The sequence below is a fragment of the Corvus moneduloides genome, chromosome 18 (genome assembly GCF_009650955.1).
Source record: "Corvus moneduloides isolate bCorMon1 chromosome 18, bCorMon1.pri, whole genome shotgun sequence".
Taxonomy (NCBI): Eukaryota; Metazoa; Chordata; class Aves; order Passeriformes; family Corvidae; genus Corvus; species Corvus moneduloides.
The window spans coordinates 1,256,647-1,282,831 of NC_045493.1; the positions used below are offsets into that span (position 1 = coordinate 1,256,647).

The 26,185-nt window shown below is 54.3% G+C and overlaps 1 protein-coding gene across 4 annotated transcripts in view; it reads right to left on the reverse strand.

Annotated features, from left to right (window-relative positions):
• OSBP2 (oxysterol binding protein 2) overlaps positions 1–26,185 on the reverse strand; it is a 100,725-nt gene that overhangs the window by 53,446 nt on the left and 21,094 nt on the right. For all 4 annotated transcript variants that reach the window (XM_032127680.1, XM_032127679.1, XM_032127678.1 and 1 more), the window contains one exon: positions 14,859–15,067. In XM_032127680.1, coding sequence (XP_031983571.1) covers positions 14,859–15,067 — 209 coding nt within the window. The remainder of the gene's footprint in view (positions 1–14,858; positions 15,068–26,185) is intronic.

Genomic DNA, 26,185 nt, shown 5'->3' on the forward strand with positions numbered 1-26,185 from the left:
TCTGGGATTCTTCAGTTACACCATTCACCCTCGAGACAGAAATCAGTGGAATAATCAAAATACCCTTGTTCTAGTGTAAATAGGCAGTTGGAAGAGCTCACATGTGAGTTTTCCATCACACTCCAAGAGTTCTGCTCCCAGACTGCTGGAGGAACTTGGTTCACCCAGGAGCTCCATCCTGCAGCCAGGGGCTGGAGAGCAGAGGCAGAACCTGGAGGGAATTTGAGGTTTTTTTATTCCTTTCCTTGTTTAAAGCCAGACATTCACCCTCCAGCACATTTTCTCTGCACTGCTTACTGACAAGATGCCAAGGAGGGAAAGGGAGCAGGAAAATGCTCCTCTGGGTCAGGCTCCCCAGGGCAGAGAAGGAAGGGAGAGGCCACTTGAGCTGCCTTAAAATGACAGGGAAGAGAGGTGAGAGGTGGGTTAGCTGGGAGCTGAGGCAGGGAGATGCAGTGCCACTGGAAAGGGAATCGCTGGTTCTGTGGAGTCACAACACCAGCAAAACCACCCTGCTCCAGAGGCAGTCCCACAGGCAGAGACAGAGATCCCGACGCTCTCCATGGAGCCCATCATTCCCTGCAGTCTGCAGGAATTACGTTCAGGCAGGAGACCTCTTCCAATGCTCCCCACACAGCACCCAGGAAACTGCGTGCCCCGGCATGGCAGCACCCCTGCTCCATCCCTGGATCCCTCCTCCAGCAGGGAATCCTGCCAGGAACAAGCACACCCTGCACCATTTCTGGGAAGAGGGGAACGGTGCTGCTGGCTGTGCTCACGGGCTGGCTGCGGGTCACAGCTCCGAACCTGGCAGCACTGGGAGCACCAACCTCCCCAGAACCACACAATCCCAGGATCACTGAGGCTGGAAAACCCTTCCAAGGCCATCGAGTCCAAGCCGTGCCTGATGCTCACCTTGTCACCAGCCCAGAGCTCTGAGTGCCACATCCAGGCCTTCCCTGGACACTCCAGGGATGGGGACTCCAAACCTCCCTGGGCAGCCCCTTCCAATGTTTAACAATGCTTTCCATGGAGAAATTTTTCCTGATGTCCAAGCTGAACTTCCTCTTCATAAACCAACCTCCATGGCGGGAAAAGCTCCTCCTGCAGCATCCAGGACCTTGTTTAAAAAGGATTAACAGCTTTTCTGTCCCTCCATCCTCTCCCAAGTCAGAGTCAGCACTTTACACCACCAGATCCTTCTTGCTGCTGCTGTCTGCATCCAAGGGCTCTGCACAGCTCTTCCTCCCTCCATCCTGTCAGGAGCTGAGGGATCACCCAGTGTGCCGCTGTCGCCACTGTGCTCCTAAATCTAACACCCACCAGACCCTTCAGTGAGGTTCTGGCAGCACTTTAAGCTCCTATCAGCACATTTGGGGGAAAATCCCAAACTGGGTGTTTGTCATCCTGTCATGTTTTCAGTCCTCCTTGTTTTCCCTTCCCTTGCCCAGCTTTAACTGTAAATGAATATTTGAGTTCCTCGTGCATGAGTTACTGCCAGAGGGAGAGCTGCTCCCTGAGGAGATTCATTTAAAATTGGAAACACTCCTAAGAGCTGAATTTTCAGTTGAAGCTACAAATCTAATAACTGAGGTCAAAACTCCCTGGTTATCCATCTCCAGGAGCAGCATCCCTGCCAACATGATGTTATTACAGCACCACGAGAAGTCATTTTCCATGGAAAAAGGCAGGCTCTGGTGCTGCATCCATCCTCGGAGAAGTGGCTCTGCGCTAAGTTTGTGTCTTGCATCCGGCACGGCCTCCGGGGGGAAGCTGGAGCTGGATCCCTGCTCACACTTATCCCAGGACAGGGCTCCTGCGGCAGAGGCTGCTGAGCCCACCCAGGGGAACCAAATGTCCTCAGCCCAGCAGGGCCAAGACCTCCAGCAGACCTCCCAGCAGGAGCAGCATTCCATGAATCCCACCCCTCACCAACGGTTATTACACAACAGAGATTTTCCTCAAATAAATTAAAAAGCTGAGCAGAAAAAAAAGCGGCATTATATCCTCTGCAAGTGGATCTTCACTCCCTAGAGTGACAATTTTAGCTTAAAGACTCCAAAAACTCCACAAGAATTATAAATTTCCCAGATGGGCTGGGGGAAACGCCCCAAAGGAGCCTCTGCTGGCATCAGATTCCAGCGCTGAGAGGAGCCGAGGTGCTGCAGGAGCACAGGCACCACAAGGTGCCAGCACAGCCCAGCTGGGTGAGCCACTTCCAGCCTGGAGTGCCGGTGCAGGGGGAATTTGGGGGTCCCCACATGCTGTGAGCAGCCTGAGGGCTCTGCCTGGGGCTGGGAAAGGGGCTGGAATGCTGGGAGAGGAGGAGCAGCCCTGACTCTCCTGCCGCACTGGAGTGTCCGAGCAGGGTCTGGCTGGCAAATCCCGCTTTTCCAAGACATCCATTAAAGGCCAGTTGTAAAGTCAAGCACAGGCAGCAAATAATCTCGGCGCCTTCAAGGCCGGGCTCTCCACAAGGACAGGGCTTACGCAAGAGCTGGGAAACCTCGCAGCAAACTGAGCTTCACGGGCAGCCAGGAATCCATGGAAGCATCGTGCCAGGAGAGGGCAACCTGCTCCTGCTGCATCGCCTGGGACGGGAGCTGGGAGCAAACCAGCAAGGCTGGAAAGTGCCCGGCAGGAAAGGCCCTGGGGGTGCTGATCACAGCAGCTGGACACGAGCCCCGATGTGCCCAGGTGTGGCCAAGAAGGCCGAGGGCACCTGGGCTGTGGCAGCCCTGGGGGGGCAGCAGGAGCAGGGCAGGGCCCGTCCCCTGTGCTGGCACTGCTGGGGCACCTCCAGTGCTGGGGCAGCTCTGGGACCCTCCTGACAAGAGAGACCTGGAGGGGCTGGAGCGTGTCCAGGGAAGGGAACGGAGCTGGGAAGGGGCTGGAGCCCCAGGAGAGGCTGAGGGAGCTGGGAAAGGGGCTCAGCCTGGAGCAAAGGAGGCTCAGGGGGGACCTTGTGGCTCTGCACAAGTCCCTGACAGGAGGGGGCAGCCGGGGGGGTCGGGCTCTGCTCGCAGGGAACAGGGACAGGAGGAGAGGGAACGGCCTCAGGCTGGGCTGGGGAGGGGCAGGGTGGATATTGGGAACATTTCTTCATGGGCAGGGCTGTCCAGCCCTGGCACAGCTGCCCAGGGCAGTGCTGCAGTCCCCATCCCTGCAGGGATTTAACAGCCACGTGGATGTGGCACTCGGGGATGTGGATTAGTGGCAGCCTTGGCAGTGCTGGGGAATGGAGGGATTCGGGTGATCTTGGAGAGCTTTCCCAAGCCGAAGAATTCTGTGATTCTGTGAGTGCAGCATGCTCAGATATCCCATGTACCTTGTCCAGAGGGATGTCAGAAACCCCATGGGGACAGAAGCCACCCGTGGCTCTACAGGTACTCTGTTCCCTCAAGCTGTGAGACGCAGCAATTCCCTGATCCCTGAGTAACAAATGAACATCCAACCCAAATTCCTTTATGTGCAGGGGCAACCCTGAGGGACTCCCTGTGCCCTGCCAGGGTTGCACAGAGCTGTGGTATCCCACCACCAGCCCAAATCCCATTTTCCCTTCTGCGGCCAGGAGCAGGAGCTGTTTGGCTTCATGAGACACAAACACCACAAGGTTTCCTGCTCGTCCCTCATTCCTCTGTGTCCAGCAGCTCTGCCACCTCCCCCTCTGCCCCAGCCCAACCCTCTAGAGATGCCAGACCCATTGAAGGATCAGTTTTCACCCAGTGACTCATTTTTAATTAGCAAGAACTGTTATTGTTTCCAGAGCTCAAACTGGATTTACCTCCAACAGCCTTTTTCTGTGCCAGGTAAAGAAAAAAGCCCATGGGAATTTAAATGACTGACAATAACAGTGAGATACTGAACTGATTCCCTGAGCTGGGAAGCTGCCCCTTGGTGCTCCCAATTGTATGAAAATCCCTGTTGTGTTGCTAAACACGGCATTAAAAACTACTTAAAGCTGGAACTGGCCTTAAAAATCAGTAACAAGAGTCTGTTCCCAGCACTGAGAGGGAGCTCAGGGCACAAGAGCCGGGGTGAGCAGGACGTGCTGCAGGGCTTTGTCCCCTTCTGCAGCCACATCTCCATGAGGACACCACACCCTCTCACCCTCCCGGGAATCCTCTGTGCTGGAATTGTTCATCTCAAGGGCAGGGACACCTCCCACTGCTGCTCCAAGCCCCAATGCCCAGCCTGGCCTTGGACATTGCCAGGGATCCAGGGGCAGCCACAGCTGCTCTGGGCACCCTGTGCCAGGGCCTGCCCACCCTCCCAGGGAACAATTCCTGCCCAAAATCCCATCCAGCCCTGCCCTCTGGCAGTGGGAAGCCATTCCCCCTTGTCCCTCCAGCCCTTATCCAAATTCCATCTTTCTGGTAGGCTCCCCTCAGGTACTCTCATCCTTTGGTTCTCCCAGTGGATAAAGTTTTGCCTTATCTGTGTGTCCACTCCCTTTTCATGTGTCGTTTCTCCAGAAACCTGGGAATCTAAGTTTGGGAATAAGGTTTTCCAGCATATAAATATGATGCATGCTCCCATTTTAGACAGCACCAGCAGTGCTTGAAAGTCTTGATATTATTTTTAGCACAAATATTTTTGAAAGTCTTCCCGAGCTAAACCTGGTGTGTCACTGGTACTTAGGGAAACCACATTTTTTCGCCTGTTGTGAAAAAGAACAACTTTGTAGTATATAAAAGTGTTTTCTTGCTCAAAGCCTTGGCACCAAGGGTGAGTCTCTCTTGGGTCCCTGCCAGGCAAGCACTGTGTATTCCCTGAGATCTTAAAAATCCCCCTTCCTGCGTGGGTGCAGAAGTGGGAAGGATGATCCTTGTTGTTCCTTCCCTGCTGCACTTGCTAATATTAACTGGGTTTGTCATTTTGGGAACTTTTAGCTGGAGTTGGGATGAACTCAGTGCAGATGGTCCCTCCTTGCTGGGCACTGGGAATTGGAATGCTCTGCCTGCTTGGGATAAAGGTGTCCCTGCCTTTGGGGCAAGACGAGCTTTAAGGTCCCTTCAACCCCAATCCATTCCACGATTCTATGACCCTGCAAAGGCTGTTCCAACCTCTTTGGCTGGAAATCACAAAGTGCCACTTGCAATTCCCCAAGGGAAATAACTAGCCCTGAGTTAAGGTGAAATGCAGGTACAGCTGCCCAGGGGTCACTGGTTTGGGCTTTGCAGCCTTGCCAAGTGACCTTAGGAAATTCTTTTGTCAAAAAGATGTGTGGAAGGGAGGAGATCATGTGGAAGCAACAAAAAAAAAAAGGCACTGAGAATTAGAGAAAGGAAACACTGATTTCTAAACAGCTGGAAAACATGGAATGATGGAAATCCCCTTACTCAGGCCACGCACTCACAGTATTTGCCCAGGGCACAGGGGGAAAGAGCCATAAATAATGAAATGAGGGGGGAAAAAGAGATTTAAAGAAACACAGGAGATGAGCATGGGAAAAACACAAACCAGTAACACCATCCACAGCATTGCAGGAAACAAGAATGGATTTGTGGTACCTACAAACACGGCACAGCAGAGACCATTCTGCCCTGGTATTTATCCATTTATCAATTTATAACCAGTTTTGCCCTGCTATTTATCAGCTCTAGCAGTAGCACAATCCTCACCATAGGAATTTATCTCTCTCCCTCCCATTTTTGCTGGAGAAGAATCTGCTCTCCACCTTGCTATGGGGTGAAGTGAGCCCAATGTCTACAACAGGATCCTTTAGCCCTCGGGTTTTGCCCACCCTCCCAGCTCCCACAGGCACCAGGCAGGACTGAGCAAGGACCCAGAAAGATTTCTCCTCCCTGTATTCCTGCACCAAACTCCTTCTGCATCAGCTCAGCCAAAAAAGAGCCTTTTCTTTCACCACAGCTGTCCCAGGTCACCCTGGTGAGGAAAGAAGGGGCCTGGTGTGCCAGCAGAGTTCGGAGAATCACGGAATCACTCAGGTTGGAAAAGCCCGCTGAGATCATCGAGTCCAACTGTTCCCCAGCACTGCCAAGGCCACCCACGTCCCCAAGTGCCACATCCACGCAGCTGTTAAATCCCCCCAGGGATGGGGACTCCACCATCTGGGCAGCACATTCCAATGCCTGACCACCCTTTCCATGAAGGAATTTTCCTCAATATCCCATCTAAACCTCCCCCAGAATCCTCGTGCTGCACATCCCACCCCCCTCCTGCCGCAGGAGCGTTTTCCCCGAGCTCCGGCGTGGGCACAGAGCCTCCTGCCCACCCCTGCTCGGCTCCTGCTGCTCCAGCCCTTCCCAGAGCCTCGCCCCCACCACTCCTCTGCTCTGTCACGTTCCCATATTTATTTCCAGGGCGTTATTGCTGCAGCCTCACCTGGAATGCTGAAAACACAGGAGCCCAAGAAGCTCCATGGAGAAACCACCACGGGACCTGGCTCGCCACACACAGCCGAATACCAACCCTGCTGAGGGATTTCAGCAGCCCTAAAACATTCCAAGAGACTGCCAAGAGGGTGGAAGGACAGGGGGACTGCTCGGAGAGAGGAGCACCAGGATTCCCTGGGCAGTGGCACAGGGCAGGGGAGGCAGGGGGATGTGCCTGTGCTCTTGGGCAGGGGTAAGAGCAGCACAGGAGAGCAGCAGGAGCTGTGACATCAATTCCCATCCCACTTCTGAATCACAGAATCCCAGAATGGTATGGGCAGGAAGGGACTTTAAAGCTCATCCCATCCCACCCCTGCCATGGGCAGGGACACCTTCCACTGTCCCAGGCTGCTCCAAGCCCCAGTGTCCAGCCTGGCCTTGGACACTGCCAGGGCTCTAGGAGCAGCCCCAGCTGCTCTGGGCACCCTGTGCCAGGGCCTCCCCACCTTCTCAGGCAACAATTCCTTCCCAATATCCCATTTATCCCTGCCCTCTGGCAGTGGGAAGCCATTCTTCCTCATCCTGTCACAGAAACATGGACTGGTTTGGGTTGGAAGGGACCTTAAAGCTCATCTTGTGCCAACCCCTGCCCTGGGCAGGGGCAGCTTCCACTGGACCATGGACACCAGCCACGGCTCCTTCACTCACTCCAGAGGATGAGGCAGGAGCAGCAGGAATGGCCTAAATACTGCTGGCTGCTCTGAGCTCCGGCTGGAATGTTTAATTTGTGCTGTTATGTAAGTACTGTTTTCTGGGCTCCTTCGCTGGGAATGATTATCACGGATTACATCTGCAAAACAACAAGAGGGAACATGGTGTGGTACCTGGGAATCACGGGAAGAGAGGCACCACAGAGAGGAGGGAAGCACAGCTCTGGGGTTACTCCATCCCCACGTGCAAGTGCAGTGGAAAACAGCAGCAAGGGAATTAAAAACAGGTTAGAAAAAAACAAGGCGGGGGAGAGAGGGGAGGGAAGTGGTTCCTGGCTTGTGAAATTAAAAAATCTAAAGATTCCTCTCCTCCTCCTCCTCGTGTTTGCACCGCCAGGCAGCAGCCAGGAGAAGGGAGCAGTTGGAGGCTGTGTAGATAAGAGAACCCTACACTGGTTTGGGGTGGAAAGGGACCTTAAAGCTCATCCAGTCCCACCCCCTGCCATGGGCAGGGACACCTCCCACTGTCCCAGGCTGCTCCAAGACCCGTCCAACCTGGCCCTGGACACTTCCAGGCATGGGGCAGCCACAGCTGCTCTGGGCACCCTGTGCCAGGGCCTCAGCACACTTACAGGAAGGAATTTCTTCCCAGTATCCCATCTAACCCGTCACTCCAGGCCCTTTGTTCACAGTCCCTCTCCCTGGCACAGGTTCCCATGGATCCAGCCTGTCCAGATCCCTCTGCAAACCCTTCCTGCCCTCCAGCATCCCCTTGGCTGTGGCAGGAGGAGCTGAAGTGGTGGCTGCAGGTGGACCAACCCACCCCAATCCAATGGGAAACTGGGGAGCCAGCTGCAGGAGGGAACAGAAGAGAGTGAAGAAGGCACTGAGAGGAGACAGGAATCATCAGGAGTGGGAAATCCAAGCAAACAACTCCATCAGCAGCACTGTCAATTCTATTTCCCACGGCAGCAGCTCCTGGCATAGTTAACAACAGCCTGGGGAAATCCAGAGTCCAAGGATAAAAAGACAATTAGAAGAGCAAGGTGACAGAGCTGGCAGCCGGTGCCTCCAGGCACGAGCCCTCAGCACAGGGAAAACAGCTCACAGTGCCGGGGAGACTCACAGGGAGGAGGGGAGAAGGGAATGCTGCTGTCAAAGAGCTGGGAATAGCAGGACTGGTACAGCCAGCCATGAGCTGGGACAACAATGACACGGATTGTCCCGTCCTGCCACAACCCCAGCACAGCCACAAGCCAAGGCCACCTGGCCAGGAGCTTCTGTGAGGCCAGGGCGGAGCACAAGGGGATAATTCATGGGGTGGGACAGGGAAGGTGCCAGATGCTTTGCAGTGTCACAGGCCCAAGTCAAAATGGCTTTTGCAAACAAACCCCTGCCTTGGAAAAAAGGACAAAAAACAGCTAAAATGAGCAGAGCAACAAAAGTGACATTATCAGTGGAGTGATTAAAGGGAAAGCTGAGGAATAATTAATTATGGCTATTTTTTAATGCTGCCATAAGTGCTGGACCCGGGATGCTGGGTTGAGCTGCCTCTTGCCCACCCCACCCCTGCAGTGGGATCCCTACAGCTCCAGTGTCCCTCTCCAGAGCTGGATTCTCCCTTTCCACTCTGCTGCAACAGGAACTCACCCCAGGACCACAGCAGAGGGATCAGAACAACCAACCCTCCTCCTTCCCCTGCTTGGAGCTCCCACCCTCCTGCAGTCCACAGAAAGCCCCCAAAAGCAATTGCTCTCTGTTTTCCAAGAAGAAAACAATGGATTAAGTCAGGAAGAATAACCAGGTAACCCAAGCAGTCAAACCCCATTATCCCAGATCCCTGACCCACACCACAGGGTGTTGGTTTCAGAGTCCTCCCTGGGATGGTAGCACAAGGTCAGCCCAAACACCCAGGAAATTCCATCTCTTCCCCAGCAAGCAAACTGCAGCTGGTGTTTTGGAAACAGGATACTGGGACAGGGCACAGGCAGTGGTTCCTCTGGGCACTGATCCTTCACTTTCGGAGCTGTGCTGCCTGAGGAGCCCCCAGGTCACACTGCATACACGGTTACAGCTTGTACCCCAAGGGATGACACTGTGCCCAAATCTGTTGAGTCTCCCTGGATTTTCTGGCTCCTGGCAGCAAGTGCCACCATTTAATTGGGTGTTCTACAAAATATTAATTATTCCTGCTCCATTTAAACCTATGACCTGTTAATCCCCTCCTTCTTCTTGCTATAAGCACTTGTCCCCAACTTTTCCTAGACTCAGTCACAGAATTGCTGAGGTTGGAAAAGACCTTTAAGATCAAGTCCAACCATCAATCCAGCACTGCCAGGGCTGGCAATCTACCACTGACCCCTGTCCCCAAGTGCCACATCCACATGGCTGTTAAATCCCTGCAGGGATGGGGACTCCACCACTGCCCTGGGCAGCTGTGCCAGGGCTGGACAGCCCTGCCCATGAAGAAATGTTCCCAACATCCGACCTGCCCCTCCCCAGCCCAGCCTGAGGCCGTTCCCTCTCCTCCTGTCCCTGTTCCCTGCGAGCAGAGCCCGACCCCCCGGCTGCCCCCTCCTGTCAGGGACTTGTGCAGAGCCACAAGGTCCCCCCTGAGCCTCCTTTGCTCCAGGCTGAGCCCCTTTCCCGGCTCCCTCAGCCGCTCCTGGGGCTGCAGCACATTTTCTGCACCACTGACCATCACCATGTGGCACCGTCAGCTGTCCTTCTCCCATGAAGTATTTCCTTTCCATCATCCTCCTTCCCTTGTTGGAGAAGGTTTTGTTTCTCTGGCTAATCTTGTGCCTGTTTAGTTGTTTGGGTTTTCAGGGCATCTCCATGGAAAAGATCACAGCAGCACTGGGAGCAAACCTGCATTCCCTCTTTTCCACTCTGATTATCAATTCCCAGTTTTTCTGTTGCACTGACTCCAGCCTCAGCCAAAGGAACCAGACACCTCTGAGAGTGGTTGGCAGGTGAGTTGTTCTTGGCACAGACACCAGCACTGACCTCTCCAGTGAACTCCTGGATCTCAGCTCCATGAACACCAAAATCACCTTCTGTCAGCCTGCAATCTGCTCTGACCAGGCGAGCACTGGAATCACAACACAGCTCTCACCCCCTCTCCTCCCAGGAATCCCCGAGCAGGGAGCCAAAAGGAGTCACTAACTCCCTTTGCAAGCAGCCCAAGTCCATTTTGGGGAGTTTTCCTGGAGCTTAAAACACCAGGGACAGATTTCCACCCTTCCTTTGCACACTTTTCCAAAGATCCCCTTATCACAGAGCCAAGAAAACAATCCTCATCTATTCAGCACTCATACAATTCCTGGATGTCATGATACTGCTCTAAAAAGAAAGGATAGTTTTATATCTATTTTTATATTTGTTCAAAGAAAATCCACCAACCACAGTCACCACATACAGAGGGTGAATACAGAAATCTGATTTTCAGGCCAGGTAACAGCACAGGGCCACACCCAGCACTGATAGAAGCAGGTGATGGAACTGGATGAGGAGAAATCGAGTTTACTACAACTTTACCAACACTTTGCAATCCCACCTAAAAACAGGAATGCCAGGTTTGGCTGAGCTGAGTCTGGTCTGGGACTGTCCTGTGCTCCTGCCACACTCTGCAGTGTTTTAGAGGAATTAAGCACACGTGGTAACTGAGGAGAGAGCTAAACCAGCAGCTCGGCTCCGCTCTCACTTTCTGCCACTAATCCGCCCGGAATCCCCGGGCAGGTTTCTCCCTGAGAAGCAGATGAGGACAGGGAGCTCAGGTCACATCTCTCAGTACCAACATCCCAGGTCACAGCTTGTTACCAAAATATTCCTGCCTGCACAGTGGGCAGAGGGGAAACCAGAGCTCCCTCACACACAGACCAGCAAAGTCTCCCATCCCATACCTGGTTTGGGGACAGGTTTTGCTGTTAAAAACAGACTTGAAAAGCAGTCCTGTGAAATGGGCCCTGGGGGTGCACAGCTCCAGCCAGCAGCCAAGTTAAAAACACTTCCACAGCTGTTTAATTCAGGAGAACTCCTGGGGGAAAGACCCTTTTCATCCACTCCAAAATGGTGACCCAGCAGTGAAGATATGTGCAGTGTTATCCCCATTTACCAGTCCTTTTACCCATCAAATTTCCCATCGAATCTCAAACACCCTGACAGCACGGAGGGACCACTGATTCCTGCAAAAACAGCAAATGGAGAATCCCAGCTCAGGCTCCAGCAGGTTTCTGGGTGACTCGAGGCTGAGCAGTGCAGTTGACACAACAGAAGGATGGGAACATCCACGGGTGTGGAAAGCTGGAGAGGGCCCAGGAGAACCCCACAAGGTTCAACAAGTCCAAATGCCAGGTCCTGCATGCAGATCAGGGCAATCCCAGCCATGAGCGCAGACTGGGAGCAGAACTCCTTGAGAGCAGCCCTGGGGACAAGGACTTTGAGGCTGATGGCTGAGGGGTGGCCATGCCCCAGCTCTGAAAGCCCCTAAGCCCTGGGCTGATCCTTCAGCGTGGGCAGCAGGGGAGGGGGGATTCTGCCCCTTTGCCCTGCTCAGGTGAGACCCCACCTGCAGAGCTGCCCCAGCCCTGGGGCCCAGCACAGGAAACACCTGGAGCTGCTGGAGGAGTCCAGAGGAGGCCACAGAGCTGCTCCAAGGGCTGGAGCCCCTCTGCTCTGGAGCCAGGCTGGGAGAGCTGGGGGTGCTCACTTGGAGAGGAGAAGGCTCCAGGGAGAGCTCAGAGCCCCTTCCAGGGCCTAAAGGGGCTCCAGGAGAGCTGGAGAGGGACTTGGGACAAGGGCTGGAGGGACAGGACACAGGGAATGGCTTCCCAGTGCCAGAGGGCAGGGCTGGATGGGAGATTGGGAAGAAACTCCTGCCAGTGAGGGTGGGGAGGCCCTGGCCACTGCAGCAGGCAGGGCAGCAGGCGGTGTCCATGAGCAGAGATGGCCGTAAGAATGCTCCTTGTGTCCTTTCCCAGAAGGACAGGCAGCATCAGACATAAACCTGCTCCTCTGCCCACCTCACCTGCCCCCTGTAATCCTCTTCCCACCTTCCAGCCTCCCAGAGGCACGGATGCTCCTCCTTGAGGGCACAAATCCATCCAGCTGCTCACCACCCTTTGCACCCACTGGAGCCCACCTGGGCTCCGCAGAGCAGCCTGGGGAACACACAGGTTTTGGGGATCACTCAGGATACGAGGAGGCAACTCAAACAATTCCACACATGAGCATACTCGAAAGGCTGGGGACTTCTACAGCAAACCCAGAACCTCTCCCCTTTACTTGTAAACATCCACCCCAGTGCTCACAGGGGCACAACTGGAGGAATTCTATTTTGATTCAAGCCAAACAGCCAAACCTTACACACAGCCACCCTTTACTATAATTTAAAGATCTCTAATTGGGACAAACCATCAGCCAGGTGAACATCAAGGCATAAAATAATTCACTGATGTGCTCAGCTATACCTCCACAGCACAAGGATTCAGCACTCAATTACAGGGTCTTATCCTCTCTGATCAGATCAGGAAAGCCTGGAAAAGCAGGAGTGTGGCATGGATCTTCTCTCCCATCAGCTCCATGGCCTGGATCAGAGCTGAGTCAGCACAGCCACGGCGGCAGCACTGCCCTCACCCCGGAGCCTGCCAGAGCCAGGGCCGGGAGCTGGGCACAGCCGCAGCCTCAGGACAGCCAGGCTCTGCATTTGCTGTTTCTATGGGAGGACACAAACCCAAAGAGCTGTGCCTGACTCGGGAGGCAGCGTGGCTGACAGCCCCCCACAGCCGCTCCACACTGACCCAGCGCTGCCACAGCCCCACGGCCCCAAAGGGAAGGTAAAGCCACACATCCCCACTCCAGGAGATCCTTCTCCACACATCCCCTTTCTAGGAGATCCTTCTCCACGCACCCCCCTCTCCAGGAGATCCTTCTCCACACATCCCCCTCTCCAGGAGATCCTTCTCCACGCACCCCCCTCTCCAGGAGATCCTTCTCCACACACCCTCCTCTCCAGGAGATCCTTCTCCACACACCTTCCTCTCCAGGAGATCCTTCTCCACACATCCCCTCTCCAGGAGATCCTTCTCCACACACCCTCCTCTCCAGGAGATCCTTCTCCACACACCCCCCTCTCCAGGAGATCCTTCTCCACACACCCCCCTCTCCAGGAGATCCTTCTCCACACATCCCCTCTCCAGGAGATCCTTCTCCACACACCCTCCTCTCCAGGAGATCCTTCTCCACACACCCCCCTCTCCAGGAGATCCTTCTCCACACACCCTCCTCTCCAGGAGATCCTTCTCCACACATCCCCTCTCCAGGAGATCCTTCTCCACACACCCTCCTCTCCAGGAGATCCTTCTCCACACACCCTCCTCTCCAGGAGATCCTTCTCCACACATCCCCCTTTCCAGGAGATCCTTTCCCACACACCCCCCTCTCCAGGAGATCCTTCTCCTCACATCCACCTTTCCAGGAGATCCTTTCCCACACACCCCCCTCTCTAGGAGATCCTTCTCCTCACATCCACCTTTCCAGGAGATCCTTTCCCACACACCCACCCAGCTGAAGGACGTGACAGCCCCCATAGCCAGCTCACTGCAGCCGGGACCAGCACAGTGTCCCACCCTGCCTGGCTAAACAAGCATGCCCAGAAACTTCCACCTTCTCCTGGGTCAGCTGGGCTCCCTGTCAGTATGTGCATATTCCAGAGATGGAATTTTAAGGAACAGAGAGTTCACAGCACTTAGAATCACAGAGTGGTTTGGGTTGGATGGGACTTTGAAGTATCATCTAGTTCAACCTCTCTATCCCCTCCAAGCCCCACTCAACCTGGCCTTGGGCACTGCCTGGGATCCAGGGGCAGCCACAGCTGCTCTGGGCACCCTGTGCCAGGGCCTGCCCACCCTCCCAGGGAACAATTCCTTCCCAATATCCCATCCAGCCCTGCCCTCTGGCAGTAGGAAGTCACTCCCTGTGTCCTGTCCCTCCAGGCCCTTGTCCCAAGTCCCTCTCCAGCTCTCTTGAAGCTCCTTCAGGCACTGGAAGGGGCTTTAAGGTCTCCCTGGAGCCTTCTCTTTTCCATTTCTGAGGTTTGTTTACTGCAGCTTGAAGCTGTGCTTGCTTGTGGAAGAAAACCCAATGTTAATCCCAGAAGAGTTATAAACATTGAAATACAGAATCACAGAATTACTGAAATATTTCTAAAACATTCTGTTTGTCAAGCCTCTCACTGACCCATTACAGAGCAGAAACAATGTCACTCTGGGGAGGAGCTGTGGAGCAGGCACAGGGCTCTGACAGCTTTACAAAGTGTAGCTGTCCCAAAACTACTCCAACAAACACCACAACAAAGGGGCAGAAGGAGCAACGCACACAGAGAGAAACCTCAACTAAATATCTGTGACATTCATCCACCAAACCTCCCCAAGCAATGGAACACCACCCATGTGGTGTTCCCAGGCCTCTGAGCACGGCGTTTGCAGCATTCCCAGCACGAAGTCTTCAGGAGAAAGACACATCATCCTGCCCTCCAGAAGCAGCACCATCAGCCCATTGTTACTGGCTCTCCACAACTTACAGCCATTCCCACGGCTTTAAAGACCTGCTCAGAGCTGCCCAGGCAGCTGAGATGACAATGGGTGCAGCAGGGCTGTGTCCAACCCTTTGTGTTCCTGGGAGACCATCAGCAACTTCCAGCTCTGCATGAAACCATATCTGGGTGGGTTCTGCACCATTTAACAGGCACAGAGGAGTGGCTGACCAGGAGGAACTGGGAGGCTCTGGCTGCACATCAGGTGCCCCGTACCTGACTGGTTGTTCCGCATGCGGATGGCCTTGGCCTTGGCCAGCTCCAGGGCCGTGACCCAGCGCTGCCTCTCCACCTCCGAGTTGGCCTTCAGGTGGTAGGTCCTGCCCCCGTTGGACAGCACGATGTTGCACGAGTCCTCAGTGTCGATGTGGGCCGTGGACAGGTTGATGGTGCCCCGGCACGTGTGGGCCATCTCCGCCTGTGTCCTGCACGGGAACAGAGGGACAAGCAAGTGTCAGTGCCCCTGTACCTGACCCCAAAACACCTCCCAGGCACCCTCCTGCACAGCACAGACCTGTGGAGACATCCTGAGCTGGCAGTACTCACGCCCAAGTCACTAAAGCTGAACAAGGTCCTCAAACGGAGAAACAAGGCCAGGCTGAGGTGTTTAGATGGAGCTTGTTCCTTTGGAGGAGCAACACCCCATCATTCCTTACACATTCACATCCCACTGCGTCCACTGCTTCTGGCTGCTCTAAAAGCAAAGTTACCAACTACACACCACTGGCTCTCTTCTCTCATCTCATTTCCAATGCTGCTTTTCTCCCTTCTCCCAGCTGCCCCACCTCCAGAATCCAGCATTTTGTGGCTCTTTATACCCTCTCCCATCATTGTTTTTTGTCTAAGTGTGCTTAGACCTCCCATGTCCCAGCCCTGGGGTGGCAGCAGGGGCAGGGCAGGGCCCGTCCCCTGTGCTGGCACTGCTGGGGCACCTCCAGTGCTGGGGCAGATCTGGGTCCCTCCTGACAAGAGAGACCTGGAGGGGCTGGAGCGTGTCCAGGGAAGGGAACGGAGCTGGGAAGGGGCTGGAGCCCCAGGAGTGGCTGAGGGAGCTGGGAAAGGGGCTCAGCCCGGAGCAAAGGAGGCTCAGGGGGGACCTTGTGGCTCTGCACAAGTCCCTGACAGGAGGGGGCAGCCGGGGGGGTCGGGCTCTGCTCGCAGGGAACAGGGACAGGAGGAGAGGGAACGGCCTCAGGCTGGGCTGGGGAGGGGCAGGTCGGATGTTGGGGACATTTCTTCGTGGAAAGGGTGGTCAAGCATTGGAACAGACTGCCCAGGGCAGTGCTGGAGTTCCCATCCTGGAAGTGTTCAAAAAAATGTGTTGATGTGGCACTTGGGGACAGGGGTCAGTGGTGGCTTTGCCAGTGCTGGGTTAATGGTTGACCTCAGTGATCTCAGAGGGCTTTTCCAACCTCCATGACTCAAATTCCTTAAGAACATCACAGCACAGGAGTCTGTTGTTGTGTTGAGAGAGGTTTTACAGGCACAGCCTAGAGCTGCTCTCAGTGTTGGTGATCAAGTTCATTGTGGGATGGAGATATGGTCCCTCCCCGGGAAGAATGGGCAGCAATCCAGGGATACCCACTGCCAACCTGTTTCCTGAGGTTGCTTGTTACACAGAAGGAAGCCACTCTGCCTGACCATGAACTCAAATCCCCAAAGCCCCCAAACATCTCAAGGACATCTCTCACCTGCTCAACCCTGACACTGCTTTGTGGGACAGATTTATCCCAGAGCCACATCCAAGCTCAACATGTGGACATGAAATCCTCCTGGTGCCTCCTAAAGACTTACAGTTCGTGTCTCTCAGCACCACAGGGTAAGTTCAGACCCAGTGCACAGCGTGGTTACACTTTTTGAGAGGGGGGTGAGTTGGCCTCAAAGGAATCAAGTCCCAATTTTCATTCCCAAGTCATCCTTTCACGCTGCAGCACATGCTGTGTTCCCAGGACGGATCCCTTCCCATCTCGACAGAGCTGCTAAAATCATCGTCTCTTCTCCACACAGCAAAGGTCTCCAAGGTGACTGCACTAAATCAACTGCAGACGTTCCAACAGCCTCGCTCTCCCACCCAAGGCGACTGGGATGCTGCTCTCCGAGCTCCCTTCCCATGCCAATCTGCATGGGAAATCAATTCCTATCAATCAGCACCCACATACGAGGCAGGCACCTGACCCAGCCTGGAGCCAACTGCAATCTCCCGTGTCCAAACACAGGCAAAGAAGCAGAGGTGCCCTTCAGAGCCCTCCTGGCCAGCTGCATCTGCTTATTCACCGCTCGCACTCGGCTCTTGCATAAGGTGATCCCGACAGTTTTCCTGGTTCTCCCCTTCCCGCAGTAATGGACAGCACCTGGCTGAGAGAGGTTAAACGTGGACATGGAGCACACAGAGGTGGAGGCAGCTGAGCCTCCGGGATTTTTTAACTCTGCGAGGGAGCAAAAACTGCCGGGATTCGCCCTCGGAAAGCCAGAATTAGAGCTGTGCATGGGAGGCTGGGGGGGAATGACAGCCTTGGAGAGAGTCCTGGCCAGGACACACCAAAGAGAAAAAATATCCCAAAATACCACAGGGAGGACTAAAGCACCCACCCACCCAGCCAGGGGACAGCAAACATCATCATATCAACATCAATATATCCCTTCTCCCAGCAGCAAGATCCCCAAAGCAACAGGACATGCTCCATGGAAGCCTGGAGTGATCAGCCCAAGGCAACACTGTCCAGCCCGGGCACCTGCCTCCAGACAGAGCAGGCCAGGAATCATGGACAGATGTCATGGATTCTCCCCAAAATCAGGCTTGTGGCAAGACCAAGGCTGTTATGGATGTGCTAAGATCATCAGAGAGGAGATTCCTTACTCTAAAACCATGGATATCCTTTACCACGATGCCAGCAAGACCCTATTTCAGCTGTTGAACCTCTTCTGGATGCACAGGTCCCAATTCCCACATGGATTTTGTCCAAGCCAGCAGATGTTACTGCTCTGAATATACATTCTCCTTTTTTATTTCAACACAGTCATAGAAATTTCAGACTGGTGAAAATTCTGGCATCACCATCACCCACCCTACCCACCAGCCCAGCACAGCTCTTGTATCCCAGCCCCTCACAATGACAGATTTTGCAAAAATCTTCAAAGATTTTCTTTTTAAAGTATTATTTATAGCATTTCTCCCTTTTTTTTAAAACTGAAAAAGCTGCTTCAGCTCCTTAACACCACAAATCTAAACACAGAGAGCTTGACAAGACAATTTACAGTATCAGCTCCTTAAAAGGGCTTCAGTCTAAAACTCCTGGAGTCTGAATTTCAGTGACTTGGATTCTGCAGCCTGACAGAGCAGCTACACGCTGCAGTGCCATAAAAGAGCAGCAAATTATAAGTTAAAGACCTGCTTCCCAGTTCTGAAGGGACACTTGAGCTCCAGGAGGCTGCTCAGCATGCCAGGGCTGTGCAGGAGAAAGATGCTCCTGATTGTTAACAACTGTACCAAATCTCCCTGGATATAAACAACAAATCTCCCTGTAAGGGGTCACAGGACAGGTTTATCTACAGAGCAAAGAGAAGAAGGTGAAAAAAGGAGATAATAAAATGGTTTTTGTCTGCCAGCTCCACAGCTGTGGTTTTGGTGATATCCCACCAGCCAGAGATTGAGCTCTGGATGCTGGGAAGATGCTGCTTATACAGAATTTGTAATTATAACCGTGTGGCTCTGCTGGAAGTTAATACTGGACGCAGCAAGGAATGAACAACCCCAGCTCACACTCTGCTCCCAACACTTAACAAGCACAAGGGATGACCACGGAATTTCTCTTCAAGTTTCCTTTCCACCAGCAAGGCTCCACACCATCCTGGGTAGTCTTGTCCCTCCTAAAACCCAACTTCTTGTCTGACAGCTCCAACAGGATCAGGCAGAGGAACCCAGCAGGGAACCGAGGCTGAACCTGCGTCCCAGGCACAGCAGAATTCCAGCCTCAGCAGCCACAGGAGGTCAGGGAGCTCCCAGCAGCCCTGGGACCGGAGCATTCCTGCAATCCTGGCAGCTCAACAGCTGCCCCCGTTCAGCAGGGCGGGTGTGACACCTGGAGGGACCTTGTAGCCTTCTGTCCCGGCTTCCCAAGGGTGCCAGCAACACTTGGGGTGGTGAGGGACAGGTCTCCAAACTGGATTATCCACCTAAACCCCGGCAGGGAGCTACACAAGCACCGAGCTGAGGCTTCCCTTCGAAGCTGGCAAGGCCAGTTTCCAGTATCACCCCTGTTCTAAGGCACCTCCACAGGGAAATCCAAATACAGTTTGAGTTATATCCCGAAATACACTCACGCTCTCGTCCTACAGATTTCCCTGATTATCTCAAAACCATTGCTCTGCTATCAGCCTCAGAAACCAGCACACCTGATTCTACATCACAGAATTATGGAATGGGTTGGGTTGGGAAGGAACCTTAAAGCCCATCCAGTGCCACCCCTGCCATGGCAGGGACACCTCCCACTGTCCAAGGCTGCTCCAAGCCCCAATGTCCAGCCTGGCCTTGGGCACTGTCAGGGATCCAGGGGCAGCCACAGCTGCTCTGGGCCTGCCCACCCTCACAGTATCTTCCCAATATCCCATCCAGCCCTGCCCTCTGGCACTGGGAAGCCATTCCCTGTGTCCTGTCCTTCCATGCCCTTGTCCCCAGTCCCTCTCCAGCTCTCCTGGAGCCCCTTTAGGCCCTGCAAGGGGCTCTGAGGTCTCCTTGGAGCCTTCTCCTCTCCAGGTGAACACCCTCAGCTCTCCCAGCCTGTCCACATGCTGAATTCCCCTCCTGTCACTGGCTCCTGGCATAAATGTAGGTCACTGCAGAGCTCACACTCAGCCAGCTCCCCAGGACAGGCTCAGAGAAGCACAAGGTGAGCAGGAGAGACTCCTAAAGACTCAGGAGGTTTTGTCCTCCTTATCACAGTGTCTCCTTCAACCTGGGCTTTCACTCTCTGCTGTTACATCACAACCAGTGAAATCTGGGCACTGAGGGGTTCAGAGGCTGCATCTGAACCCCCCAGTGTCCAACCACACACTCCAGGGACTTCACCCCAGCGTTATCCAGGAGCCAGCAGGGCTCAGAAGGATCCAGAATGGCTCATGAGCAGCCTCTGACTCAGCCTTCCCTTGGGAAAGCAGCACCGAGTGCTCCAACAGGGACCTGCTGGAAGCTCTGGAACAGGCAGGAGGCACCAGCAGCCACACCAGACCATTTGCAGGGCACCACTCAGCTCCCTGGGCAGTTTACCCAGCGAATATTTCCCAATTTAAACAGCATTTCCAGAAAAATCTCCTGCTGTTGCTGCACAATCTCGGGGTTTTTCCTTCCCTTACATAGTTATTTAAGTTGTTTTCCAAGGAAGTTTTGCCGTCCAAGTTTGGGGGTTGAGTGTAGATCCAGCAACAGCCTCCCCTGTACAATCAGACAGGTTCCTGTGGGTCCCACACTTCAGCTGGATGGCCAACACAGCACGGGGCAGAGCCAACAGGGATGCTCCCAGCTCCTCCTCCCTCAGGAAGGATTCAAGGAGAAAATAAGAAACATCTGACGAGTTTGAGAAGGGGAAGTCACAAACTGTCAGGGAAGAGAGTGAAATTGTTTGGGGTGGGCTTTGAGTGTCTGGTTGTGAGGTACAGAGACCTCACAGCAGCACTGTCACTACACATGTGGGATGAAGCTGGACACCAATCCCAGGTTCATCCCTGGAGCTGGCAAATGGACACATCGAGGGACTTCCCCAGTGAGCTCTTCCACCACACTGTATTTGGAGCTCAGAAATACTCTTTGGCTGTCAGATCTCAACAGAATCACAAATCCAAGCTCCTGCACTGCTGCAGATCACACCCAAAACCCAATCAAGCATAGCCAGGAGCCAACACACTTCCCCACAGCACAAACCCAACAGCTTCATAAAGCACACAGAGAGGGGCTTTGGGCCAGGACCCAGAGGGACAAGGGGGAATGGCTTTCCTTGGAGAGGGGCAGGATTAGATGGGATATTGGAAAGAAATCCTCTCTTGTGAGGGTGAAGAGGCCCTGGCACAGGGCGCCCAGAGCAGCTGGGGCTGCCCCTGGATCCCTGGCAGTGCCCAAGGCCAGGTTGGACATTGGGGCTTGGAGCAGCCTGGGACAGTGGGAGGTGTCCCTGCCCATGGCAAGGGTGGGACTGGAGGAGCTTTAAGGTCCCTTCCAACCCAAACCATTCCATGGTTCTGTGACACCCTCATTGCTTCTTACGCCACTGACCTCTCCAGACTCAGAGATTAAGACCTGTTTTTTCTACTGTTTCTTTTATGGATTAAGTAGAAACCAGTTTATAAATTTCATTTCCTCATCATACTGGAAAATATTGTAACATTAATGGCTCTGCAGCCATAGAGGAATATTTATACCCGTGGCCTAACTGGGAAATGCCCTTTGGAGCCAGGTGCAAGGACTGCTGCAGGCAGAGGGAAGGAGAGAAATCAAGGACAGGGAACAAACCAGGCAGAATTGGACAATTCAGTAGCTGGGGACAGTATTCTATTTCCTTCCTGAGAGTGGGAGGCAGCACACAAGAGATGCCACAGCCCCGAGTCCCTGCTGTGCCTGAGCAGCACAGCTCGCTCTTCCCACAGGATGCAGGCCAAGCACAAGGATTTCCACGCAGAATCCAGAGTCTACCAAGGCTATCTGGGTTGGGTTGAGCTCTCCCATGCTTCACAGCATTCCCACAGGGCTCAGGGACAGGATCTGCATTCCCCATTGCTCATTGGCAACAAAAGGCTGTTGTGCCACCACCCCCTCCCGGCGTCACCCGCGCAGCACAACAGCTCCCTCATGGCTCAGCTCCTGCTTCCAGAGCATCCATGCCCACATCTGGTGCTTGAATTCCCTGTCACCCCCACCCCACACTCAATCCTTGAACTATTAGATACAACGAGCCCACCTGCACAAGTGCTGCAAGGCACATTTCCCAATAAACTGAGATTTCCTATGTCCTTTGTTCAGTTATTGGGGGTTTAAAGCCAGTGAAATCTCTACATCCCTTTAACGCGTGAGAAATCCCAAAAAGCACTTGAATTTGAGCTCACATGCCTGAAGTCAGGGCACAGAACACTGAAACCAACCCTCTTGGGGCTATTACTCTCCCCAGGTTCAAGGAAAAAGCGGGTTTATGACAACTCAATCCCAGAACTCAAATATCCAAGGGGAAGCAGGCACGTGGCTCCAGAGGTGTTTTCCCAGTGAGTCCAGCACATCACAGCTGGTTCAGCAGGGCTCTCACAAACCACAAGCTCCATGTGACAAACAGCTCAGATAATCCCTTTCCTTCCTCTTTTTGCCTTCCCCAAAACCCAAGGAAGCACAAACCGACCCCAAACAAGCACATGGCAAGTGTTGGGCTGAGATTGCTGTAAAAACACACGATTTAGTTCCATTTAAAGGCCAACTAATCTGCAACTGGCTGCAGTCAGGATGGGCACAGATTGGGAATGATTAGGGTTAAGGAAAAGCCTGCAATCCTGGCTGCAATCCTCACCAGCCAGAGGGATGCAATCCTGGCTGCAATCCTGGCTGCAGTCCTCACCAGCCAGAGGGATGCAATCCTGACTGCAATCCTGGCTGCAATCCTCACCAGCCAGAGGGATGCAATCCTGGCTGCAATCCTGGCTGCAATCCTCACCAGCCAGAGGGATGCAATCCTGACTGCAATCCTGGCTGCAATCCTCACCAGCCAGAGGGATGCAATCCTGGCTGCAGTCCTCACCAGCCAGAGGGATGCAATCCTGGCTGCAATCCCTGTCAACCAGAGGGATGCAATCCTGGCTGCAATCCTCACCCGCCTGACGGATGTCTGCAGCTTGGGTACTCACCACCTCCACAGATCACGGGAATATTCCCCCACCACTTATCCAGCAGCTTCCCAAGCTGACTTCTGGGACAAACCCCTGCCCACGCTACGACCCAACACCAAAGAGCCTCAGCAACACCACCCAAGCATGGATTTAAGGAAGACTTGGCCATAGAGCTCTTCCGTAAGCAAGCAGTAAGCACAGCGATCTGGAATTCCCACTCCTTTCTCCAGTGCTTTTCCACTCTGATTTGGCTGCAATACTCACCCCAGTGAAGGGACAAGGGAAAACCTGGAAGATGCCTTCTGCTCCAGATCATTTACAAACAGCCCTTGTCTCTGTGCTTCAGAGAGGGAAAAAGCTTCCAGAGGAGCTCAGGGCAGCAAATTTGTCAGACAAACTCCCTCAAAGCCACAGTGTAGGGCCTGGCACTGCCTGCCAGGAAGGTTCCATGCAACATCCCAGGAGCACGTTTTGCCAACACCAGCACCTCCCGGTCAGAAGCATCTCCGATGGGAGAGAGTTCCATCAGAACACTTCCTGCTGGTGAAGTGCACGGGTGGGCAGGAAAACCAACACTGCCAAGCTGAAGGGGCTCTGAAAACAACACCCAGGCTACCCCTCACCTCTTTTCCTAAATAAAATTGAGGTAGAGCTGCTGGGTGGCTGAGGAGCAGAGCAAGCGCCTCCCAATTACAACATATCTGAGCTGGGTGTCAAGTACAGGGGCTCATTCCCTAAAAAATCTGCGTAAAACCTGCACAAATGCACACAGACCTCAAAAAGCTTTCCCTGCCAAAATCAGAATCACAGCAAAAGGCACAGTTCCCTTCCCCTCATTCCTCAATGTTGTTTCTGCAGTGCTCCCACTGACAAGACTCTCACCCCAAACACAAGGATACCCTAAAATCAGCCCATCCCGCTGCACACCTCCAGGATTGGCTTTTATACCACATTTCTGCCTCTCTCGTGTGCATGGTGCAGGTCTTCTGCCAGGAAACCTCAGCAGTGGCCAAGAGATAAACTAAGCCATAGTGCAGATATCAGCAGATATGGTTGGCAAAGAGACTTTGTGTTGGGGTTTTTATGGAGAGAAAAAAAAACCAACTAATTGTAGCAGGTTCAGTTCGTAAACCGGGCAGAAACACCAATTAAGTGTAGTGGTTTGGTTCAAAATACCCATTACTTACTTATTTTCCTTCTGTGAGATAAGAATTAGGAGAAAGCAAAGCAGGCACAAAACTTAAAAGAATAGAAAGAAGTTTATTAACAGACCTAAAAGAAAGGAAAAAAAGTCAGACCAAACCTTCAGAACACTTCTCCTCCCCCCCCTTTCTCCCTTCTCCCACTGACAACGTAAAAAGACAACCCCTGAGATTTTCAGTCAGTTTACCACCTCTATAATAACCTTGTTCAGTTCACTTAGGGAGAGGAGTCTCTCTTGCTCATGCTATGGAGACATCTCCACAAGAAGTTCTCTCGTGGCTTCAATGTCACAGCAAGACGGCTGCCCGGGCTGGTTCTCTGCTCGCACGTGAGAGTCCCTTCCCCCGACTTACAGCTTTCCCACAGCTGCTTTCGAGGGTCCAGTCTTGAGCTAATGGGGTACCATTGTAAGGATGAGCTGTTCAGAAGCAAAGGTTCTCTTCACCCATCTCTGGGAGCATCTTCATCTCCAGGAACAGAGGTCCTTCTCCCCTGGGAGCAAAAAGGGTCCTCATCACTTTTATCTCCCTCTGTTCAAGCTTATCATCAAATCACAGCTACTTCAACATTTGCTTGTTTCAGCACAGATACTTTTGCTCACAATTGCAGTTTGAACGCTCCACCCTCCATGCTTTCATGAAATTACAACGGGTACTCTGGTGTATCACAGTCCATCACCACCAGAGCTTTACAACAGAATTTCAGCTTTTAAGCTTGAAGCATCTCCTCTTTCTCCTCTCTCGGGGTTTCAGCTCTTCCTTCTTCACTGACTCTGGTGTCTTCATGGTGTTTTCTTCACGTTCTTCACCTTCCCTTCTCCTCTGACTCAGGAGAGGATTGATGTCTGCAGGCTTCATCTGTCCTGGAGAATCTTACAGCACTAAGAGAGTTCATCTCACCCAGGCCTTACAGCTGGAACTTGCCTTTTGCTGTTGGTCACCTAATTTCTGCCGGGTGGCGGCCGGAGCTTATTTCGGTGTAGCATTTTATTTCAGCAGCCGCACTGGGAGGGCCTGGCCGAGCCGCGGGGCTGCCTGCAGGGAGCAGGGCTGTGGGGGCTGCCTGCAGGGAGCAGGGCTGCGGGGGCTGCCTGCAGGGAGCAGGGCTGGGGGGGGCTGCCTGCATGGAGCAGGGCTGGGGGGGCTGCCTGCAGGGAGCAGGGCTGGGGGGGCTGCCTGCATGGAGCAGGGCTGCGGGGGCTGCCTGCACGGAGCAGGGCTGTGGGGGCTGCCTGCATGGAGCAGGGCTGTGGGGGCTGCCTGCAGGGAGCAGGGCTGGGGGGGCTGCCTGCACGGAGCAGGGCTGTGGGGGCTGCCTGCATGGAGCAGGGCTGTGGGGGCTGCCTGCAGGGAGCAGGGCTGGGGGGGCTGCCTGCATGGAGCAGGGCTGCGGGGGCTGCCTGCACGGAGCAGGGCTGTGGGGGCTGCCTGCATGGAGCAGGGCTGTGGGGGCTGCCTGCAGGGAGCAGGGCTGGGGGGGCTGCCTGCACGGAGCAGGGCTGTGGGGGCTGCCTGCACGGAGCAGGGCTGGGGGGGCTGCCTGCAGGGAGCAGGGCTGGGGGGGCTGCCTGCAGGGAGCAGGGCTGCGGGGGCTGCCTGCAGGGAGCAGGGCTGCGGGGGCTGCCTGCATGGAGCAGGGCTGCGGGGGCTGCCTGCAGGGAGCAGGGCTGTGGGGGCTGCCTGCATGGAGCAGGGCTGTGGGGGCTGCCTGCACGGAGCAGGGCTGCGGGGGCTGCCTGCATGGAGCAGGGCTGTGGGGGCTGCCTGCAGGGAGCAGGGCTGTGGGGGCTGCCCGCAGGGAGCAGGGCTGTGGGGGCTGCCTGCAGGGAGCAGGGCTGTGGGGGCTGCCTGCATGGAGCAGGGCTGTGGGGGCTGCCTGCAGGGAGCAGGGCTGCGGGGGCTGCCTGCACGGAGCAGGGCTGCGGAGGCTGGCCCGCAGGGAGCAGGGCTGCGGGGGCCCCAGGGTGGCTGTCTCCCGGCCGGCCCGGCCCGCACTGAGGGGCTGTGTCGGTGTCCAGCGAGCAGAAGCAGCTGAGATCTCAGCCAAGCCGCACCACAGCCGACCCGGCCGGGCTGCACCAAGCAGAGCCCAGCCCGGCCCTGCTGGGCCGCACCGCGGGCCCCCAGTTAGCTGTCCAAAAGCTGAAAGACAAAAGAGCTTTCCCGGGCTCTGGTCGTTCTTAAATGTGAACCACAGAGGCGTGTCAAGCTTCTTAAGTGGCTTTAAAAAGTTGCCAATATTCAAACTAGCCACTTGATAGGTTCTGTCGGGTCTAGAGGAAGCTGTAAGCACCTCTTTGCAAAGAATCACTTCCGTGGCTGGTGGAGCCCTCTTTAACTAAAAACCCGAACTATGCTAAACCATGACACTAATGTTAAAAAAATTACCAGCAAGCACTCCCACTCCTCCCACCACATCGTGCTATCTCCTCTGCACCTCTGGAGAGGCCGGGGTGGCCCTGGCTGATAAGGATATCGGCCCTGCAA